At 36.6% G+C, this 8,574-nt stretch overlaps 1 protein-coding gene across 1 annotated transcript; it reads right to left on the reverse strand.

The window, feature by feature from the left end:
* Positions 1-4,215: 4,215 nt before the first annotated feature.
* Positions 4,216-8,270, reverse strand: LOC114296731 (remorin). The gene is made up of 5 exons (XM_082916819.1): positions 7,743-8,270; positions 5,818-5,868; positions 5,506-5,593; positions 5,247-5,328; positions 4,216-4,597 (listed from the first exon to the last, which is right to left on the reverse strand). Exons 1-5 carry the CDS (start codon positions 7,921-7,923, stop codon positions 4,397-4,399), a joined length of 603 nt encoding a protein of 200 aa, XP_082772945.1. The 5' UTR covers positions 7,924-8,270; the 3' UTR covers positions 4,216-4,396.
* Positions 8,271-8,574: the final 304 nt, after the last annotated feature.

Below are 8,574 nucleotides of genomic sequence, written 5' to 3' on the forward strand. Positions count from 1 at the left end.
ATTATAACTCACTTCCCAAAAGACCCAATTCATGTTCAGTCTTGGTTTTTGATGGAAATGATGTGCTGTCATAAAAAACGTATCATGTAAATATATATATATATATTTTTTTGTGTTGCCGATTACATTCAGAATAAATTGAATTTATGTTTTTATTTTTGGAGTAAATTTTTATTGGTGGATAGTTGTGTTATCGTGTATGTCAATTAATTTTTTTTGAGCTGACGTCATTTGAAATGGTTGTGTAAGAAATAGATGTATTATTAATTGATGTATTGTTGTTACAAGATTTGTTGTATTGTTTTGATGTATTGTATTACAAATCAGAGTGGCATTATATAGGAGAGGGTTTGGGTTAGTGAGTGGTGGTAGTGGATGGTAGTGGAGGTGGTGGGTGGTAGTGGAGATGGTAAGTGTGTTAGGTTTAGTGGGGTGGATGTAGTGGGTTAGGTTAGTGGGTTAGGTTTAGTGTACATTAACAACCCCCCTCAAACTCAAGGAGGATAGGAACTAACCAACTTGAGTTTGGAGAGAGTTACAAAACAGAAAAATAAACTGATAAATAAAATAAAACAGGATAGGAGACACGGTATGGTCGTGCCAGACCGTTGTAGCAGACAGTTTATGGGGTCATGTCGGACCGATGTAACAGGACAGTTTACGGGGTCATGTTGGACCGTTGTAGAAGACAGTTTACGGGGTCATGTCAGACCGATGTAGCAGGACAGTTTACGGGGTCATGTCGGACCGTTGTAGCAGACACTGTGTGGTCGTGTCAGACCGTTGTAGAAGACAGTTTATGGGGTCATGTCGGACCGTTGTAGCAGACAGTTTACGGGGTCATATCGGACCGTTGGAGAAGACAGTTTATGGGGTCATGTCGGACCGTTGAAGCAGGTTGTGATGATGTACCAAGGGGGCGACTTAGGGAGTGCGCCATGAGTGATACTGTGTATAACCCCCCCTCAAACTCAAATAGGTTGGAAGAGAGAAACCTATTTGAGGTTTAAACAAAGGGATTGAGAAAGCTGCCCAAAAGAGATACATGGATATATACATCAAACTCTCAAAAGTCGTGCCTCAAAAAGGCGTGCCTGCACCCTCAAAAGGCGTGCCATCAAAAGGCGTGCCATATGCATCAAAAGGCGTGCCATGAAAAGGCGTGCCAGGTTGTCGGCGTCAAAAGGCGCGCGATGCGCGTGGCTGTCTCTGTGTCATGGTCTTTATAAACCGAAGCGGAGGAGGCAGAAACTGAGACAGAAAAACTGAGAGAAACCTTTGAAAAATTCTTCATTTTGCTGAGAAAGAGAGGTCGTTTTGCTGAGAGAGATAGTCTGTAACACTCTGTTGCTGTTGCCCAGAAAATGGCTTCGTCGTCCCGCGGGCTGCTCACCCTCTTTCCCGACCTCAACGAGTCCACAGGAGAGAGAACTGGTGCGGTGGCCAGTGAACCGCAACCAAACACTGCTGGGTTTGCTCCGCTGAACTTTCCGATGCGGTCTGTGGAGCAAAAAATGGCGGTGCAGTCGGATGTGGAGGCCAATCAGTATACGTTGAAGACATGTGTGGAGTCCATGACGGCGGTTACAAACTTGTCGCACCGGCTGCAGAGTAGGACAAATGAGGTGCAGCAATTAAACGCCCAGCTGGCTCTGCTCCAACGCATGTATAAGGATGCGCGAGCAGAGATAAGCGTGCTAAGGGCAGAAAACAAGGAGCTGAAGCGGAAGGCCACCGTGATGTTCCGATTTGGAGGGCCGCCATATGCTGTAGTGGAGGAGCAGGGAGTAGTGGTCATGCCCAGTGGAGTGGGAAACACGGAGGCAACACCGGCAAGGGCCGTCCAGGACGGAGGCAAGAAGAAGAGACCTGCAGCAGAGTAGAGAAGAAAAATCCCACTGTGGGTGTGGGTGTTTTGTTTTGGTTTGTTTTTTTTTTTTTTTTTTTTTTGTAAAATGGTGATCGGGGTGAGCCCCAACATGAATAAAATGAGTGTGGTGTGCAGTTCTTCTTCTTCTGCTGTTTGTTGTTTGTTTGTTTGTTTTTTTTTTTTTTTTTTTTTTTTTTTTTTGTTTAAAAAAATAATAATAAGAATAAAATAAAATAGAGAAAGAAAACAGAGAATATGTTTGGGGGAGGATGTGCAAGTCGTTTCTTTTTTTTTTTTTTTTTTTTTTTTTTAAATGTGAGTTAATAATAATAATAATAATAATATATGAAGGAGGAAAGCATGTGGTGGGGAATATGAGTGTGTGGAAAGAAGGAAAAAGAAAAAGTATGGGTTGTATGACAACGGGAGAGTAGAATATTATAATAAACATATATATATATATATATATATTAAAATAAAAAGAAAGTGGAAGAAAGAGAGAAGAGGGTCAAGTCCCTCCTGTGTCTTTATTTATTTTTGTATATCCATCTTTGCAGATCACCACTTGACCACTTATTCCCTTCCTCTTCTAGCCGAGAGAGAGAGGGGAGACATGTGTATGATTCTGTTCTGTGTATCCATCTTTGCAGTGGCCACCAAACATGGCAGTCCTCGTCTCGCCTGTTCTGTGTATGATTCTGCAAAGCACCCATCCCTCCTTGAAGGAGTGTCGGGAGGAGAAGGCACCGTGGAGACGGTACGCATGCATGACCCACTTGGCCACCAAACGAGGGCGTGAACTGTGCAGCGTGCGGCGGTCGGCTGGGAGAAGAACGAGGTCGGCGTCGTCCCAAGAGGCGGGGGAGGGTGTGCCGGTGAGGAGGGACGGGACGAAGTCGATGCCGAAGAAGCCGAGGAGGTAGATGACGGAGGCGAGTGGCGAGATGACAGCGGCGAGCTCGGAGAGGGTGACGATGTGGAGAGGCATGGAGTTGCAGATCTTCTCACGCCAACGGGGATCTGGGGACTAGCAACCTAGTGGGCACAGGCTTCGTCGATAGCAGCGGAGACGGATGGTTTGGAGCGAAGAAAGTCTGCTTGTTCCGTAGGGATGGATTTTCCTGGAGCGATTGAGTCTTCCAATTGGAGGATGTGAGTGGTCGTCTTGCGGAGGGCACGGAGGCTTTGCTTTGGCGAGGTATGTGTAAGAAAAATCTTAGCGGACTAGGTTGAGGTCCGGCGGGCAGCTAAGGTGAGGTTGCCGCCCGCCGGGGAAGCGAAAATATCAGGTTCTAAACCTGCTCTGATACCATGTAAGAAATAGATGTATTATTAATTGATGTATTGTTGTTACAAGATTTGTTGTATTGTTTTGATGTATTGTATTACAAATCAGAGTGGCATTATATAGGAGAGGGTTTGGGTTAGTGAGTGGTGGTAGTGGATGGTAGTGGAGGTGGTGGGTGGTAGTGGAGATGGTAAGTGTGTTAGGTTTAGTGGGGTGGATGTAGTGGGTTAGGTTAGTGGGTTAGGTTTAGTGTACATTAACAGGTTGAATGGACCATTTTAGTCTTGATTTTTGTTTAACTTCTTAACAGATGTTATCAATTTATCAAATTGACACAATGTGAAAAATGAAGTGATTATAATGACCAAAATTGATACGAGAGACAAAGTACAAAAAAAACATGAGTAGAATGAGAAATTGTCAAATCTTGATAATTGTTGAAACTTTATACTAAATGTGGCATAAATTTAGTAATGTTATAATTTAACTAGTCAAATAACCTACCATTGGTTTTTTTTTTTTAATTTTTTTTGAAATTTTTATGAATAATTAGAAAATTAGTTTGAAATGCTGAATTTAGTAATGTTATTATTTAATTAGTCAAATAACTTACCATTAGTTTTTTTTAATTTTTTTTTTTTGAAATTTTTATGAATAATTAGAAAATTAGTTTGAGGAGTTGGATATTGGGATGAATTGCAAAACTATACATCCTGGGTTTGATTGTTGTTAGTATTTATCGGACGTGTGATTACAAGTATTTGACAACTTCTCTGCAAGAGTGGATCTAATATTGCCCAGCCTTGGTGAGCTTTCTTGTGATTAAAACAAAGAAATTCTAAATCTAGTGTAATAAAAGTGATTGGTTGATAGTTAAAAAAGATATAAAAGAAAAAGTTGCTTAAAATTTTCTAATAGCCTGTCACAATATTAAATTTGAAAATGAAATTTAAATTAGAATAGAACACTCTTAAAAAAAAAAAATACAATAAAGGTACTATATTTTTTTAAATTAAAAAAATTATTTCATATAATTAATCCACTTGACTAGTGCTGCTTTAATCATATAATTATTAATTTTTGATTATTAACATAAAGTTATCATTACAAATTAAAGATATTATTCCTATACAAAAAAACACACTAATAAACACGGTTTTTTAAAAGCAAATTAACACACAAAAATAACAAACAACTAGTTTTTTTTTTTTTTTTTGCTTGAAAATTAGGAGAGATTTTCAATAGCCAATGCAGCCAATGACCTTTTTTGGAACATTTCCGGTTGCACGATATTTTGCAGCCAACTCCTCCGCCTTGAGAAATTCTTCACCCCGTCTTGCTTGAACCATTGCTCGCTTTTCTTCTGCTTCTTTGTGAAGTAAAGCAACCTTGTTTTTCATTTTTTCTGCATAATCTGCCTTCTTCTTCTCCAATTGTTCCTGCTCGTAAGAAGGATTGTCAAATGTTGAACAAAGAACTCAAAAAACAACTGATGGAGATTTGCAAGTATTCATATTTTGTCTAGTCGAAATATCATCGTCAGTATTTCTTTTCTTTTTCTTTTTGGGTTTTTCAGTTCACCAAAAGAATTCAGGAGCTTGAGCTCCTAACAAGAAGATTTGAGAGATCAACCCGGTATTTCTTTTTCTTCTTCTCGTTTGTAAATCCTTTTTAATGATAGTGAAATCTCAACGATCGTAAATGAAACAGGTACATCTTGTGTTTTTGTGTGTGTAATTTGCAATTCCTATTTATTGTCTTCTTTATTTTTCGTGTCTCATCAATCTTGGTTACCTGTTCTACAATTCCTAAGAGATACATAATATGGATAAAACAAAATCAAATTTTGAATGCTTCTACATGTATGGCTACTAATTAAAATAACAAGAGGAAAATGAACTTCAATTATGTCAACATAATGTTCTGGCCCCTTGTCTTGTTCATTTCACCACTAAATTATATAATTTAGTTATCATAGTGTTCAAGGCAAGTTTATAAATAAGCCAAAAAGATTTTTTATTTTTTTTTTAAAAGTATGCCAAATTTCATATGCAAGTCAAAAATTGGGAAATAAAGGGACATGGTTACCTCTAGTTTTTTCAGTTTAGCTTCAACTTCTGCTTTCTTGCTGTTTTCCCATGAAGCGACATCAGCGAGCTTCTTTTGGGCCCTGTTCAATCAATGAAGATGAAGATGAAGATGAAACCTCAACAATTAAAAATCATCACAGAAACGTAGCAAATAACTTTTGAGTTGCAAAAAACAGAAGCTAATAATAAGGAAGTTAGTAACAGTTTATGAAGTTTCACATGATAAAGAACAAGACAAATTAGTAAAAAAGCCTTACTTGTTCTCCACCTTTGATTTTTCACTATCTTCCCATGCCTTGATAAATGACAATCTTTTCTCTTTTTCAACATCTGCTAGGGCTATGTCTGCAAACACAGAATCCAATCATCCCACATGGAAATAAAATGAGTTACTTGTGTTTTACAATACAAAAACATAATCACTTGAATACTAATTAGGTTACGCCTCTATTTTCAACAAAAAATAACAATAATATTCAGAAGCAGATTTTGAAAATGAAACCAAACCGAGTTATTAAACTATCACCAACTTTTAAACTAGAGTGCTTTCCCAATATCTAGTCACTGACCTCTGTCAAGTGAAGTGCTTGAAGTTTTCTTCACTGGAGGATCTTCAGTCTCTACAAAGAGGAAGCATTTAAACAGTTAAATCCTTGACAATAGAAGTTTTCTTGATCAATATCTAATGCCCAAGTTTTGAGCAAAACATTAGTAATCAGAGTCACAAGCCAAGAGAAGTATGCCAAATAGTTTTAAGTCTCTAAGGCGATCCATTCATACAATTGCCTTCAGTCCATAAAGCCCTCTGGTGTCCCAAAAAATACCATAGGAGGGATATGATTTTCATGTAATTTTATTTTCCACAATTTGCATGAAAGGCTTTGGCAAATTGAGCATATGAAAGAATGGTGACGAAACAATGGAGTTGGGGGTTAATATTATAGATGGGTATTAATTAATCAATCAACAATTTCAACATAGTGAATTAAACTATTTACCTTTACCATCTGTGGAGTTAGGACATGTATTGTAGATGCTTTCTATACTCTCATCACAAATACTAAAAAATGAAAAATTCTAAGTGAATAGAATCTGATTATAGAACTGAACACAACTCTCACATATGGGGTTGAACCTACCAAATGTGGGTCATATCTCATGTGAGAGATTTTTGTCCGGTTCTGTAATCAGAATCTATGCACATAGAAGAACTCTTTTCAATTGACATAATCCAAAGGATGTGAGGTAGCTAATATCCATGATCGAAGTTCTTATCGAGCTATAATAATGTGTAACTAATCTTCTATTGGCAAGAAAAATTGACATGATTTTAATTGATTTAATTGTCTTTCACCAAGGCAATAGTATACAAAAATAAAATTAAAAATCCAATACAGAACAGTAATTAAGATTATTGGCATCCTACTGAAGTAATGATATATAAAGTCAACAGATAATGTTTTCAATGATGCATTTTGGCATCCAAGATAAGCTTTATATGAAAGTGACATATTAATTACTTTTAAAAATATAAATATAGAATTTTAATGCTTCTTTTAGTAAAGTAACATTTTTTTGTTTAAAAAGTTTAAGTCTGTAATTTGGAATAATGGACATATATGTAAATATCAAATGATGATAAAGTTATCCAAGATATGCATATAAAGGTGCAAATATAAAATATCTCGTTTAGTGCTTAATTAAACAAATTAAAAGTTCTAATTGCAATTTGCAAGTAATTATTCCACAACAAGAAAGTGTGATGGTGATAGCCATTGCACACACAACTCCATATATATATATATATATATATATCTAATAATGTTATGATAATTATATTTTTTCATTAATTTATTTATCATCTTATCACTGATTTAATGAGTCTTCCTATTCATGTATTTTATTAATCTGATAATACATAATATTAAAAAAAAAATCACAATCGTGTATTATTAGAATGAATAGCTTTTGATTCAATTAACTCTCTCTCTCTCAAAAAAAAAACAAAAAAACAAAAAAGTTGCAATAAGACCAAAGTTACACAATGAAATTTTCCAAATCGATCTTAATACATCAATTTTGGTAGCTTTCATAGAACATCAGCAAACATTCGAAACTTTCAGATTTCTAGGCAGTTCACAGTTTTTTTTTTTTTAAATATATTTTTGAGAATCTGCTTTTCAACCTAAATTTAAAATTTGTTTAAATCAATTGACAGCAATTTATTATTGAAAAATAAGGAAAGAAGAGATATTTTAAGCATTTATTTTTTAATGCGGAAAAAGAACATATATATATATATATACTATTTTCCTTCGCTTTCCCGGCAACCAAACAGATGACTATAGAAAATCAAATCTCTTGTAACTACGCCATATATCTACAACTCGATCAAACACACCGTCAAAAAAGCAAAAACGAGATAACACACTGTATCGAGGTGTGTGTGTGTGTGTGTGAGAGAGAGAGAGAGAGAGAGAGAGAGAGAGAGTACTATGGGCCACAACAATCGCTTTGTGCTCATCGACCTTCTCTTCAACCGGCGGAGGTGGATGAGGAATCACAGCTTTCTCCTGAACGACGTCCTTCACATGCGGCGGCGCTTCCGCCGCCGGCGGTGGCTCCGCCGTGGACACGTCAGCTATCACCACCTTCTTGGGCTCCTCAGTGGCCATGTTGCGCCTCCGCCAAAGTCTATTCTATTCAGTGATTCTCACAGCTCTCAGTGAATCTATTCTTTCTATCTATATACACACAAGTCTCTCGAAAAATTAGCCATAAATATATATAGCTGTTGGGTTAATTGATAAGGTGTGTTTTCGTATAATGTTGACTTGGAATGAGTGGTCCTCATTGGGGATCAGGAGCCGTTGATCAGGTTTGGGATTGATGATCATAAGTGATTTGGTTGATGATGGTGCGAGAGAAGAGATTGAAGTTGGTGTGTATTGGAGTTATGAGGGGATTCGATACAGGGAATAGTTTCTTGCATGCCGACGGGCACAGTTAGATGGGTTAAAGCAGCGTCGTTTACGCGTGTGGATTTTATTTTATGATTTACACAATAGTAAGCATGAACGTCGTCGTTTCATTTATTTTATCCCAAAAAAACAAGAGATATTTTTTTTTCCCCACAATTTTATATCACCCCGAAATATATCTCTCAATATTTTTAATAATTATTTATAGCACAAAAATACTTATTAATAAAATGAGTAAATTACATTGACCTCCCTTGAGCTATGGAAAAAATATAGTAAGGTTTATAATTTTGACATAATTATATTGAGCTCCTTCATGATTTAAATAGTTAAGTCCTCTTTTTA

The sequence above is a fragment of the Camellia sinensis genome, chromosome 2 (assembly GCF_055761805.1).
Source record: "Camellia sinensis isolate YWXY chromosome 2, ASM5576180v1, whole genome shotgun sequence".
Lineage (NCBI taxonomy): Eukaryota > Viridiplantae > Streptophyta > Magnoliopsida > Ericales > Theaceae > Camellia > Camellia sinensis.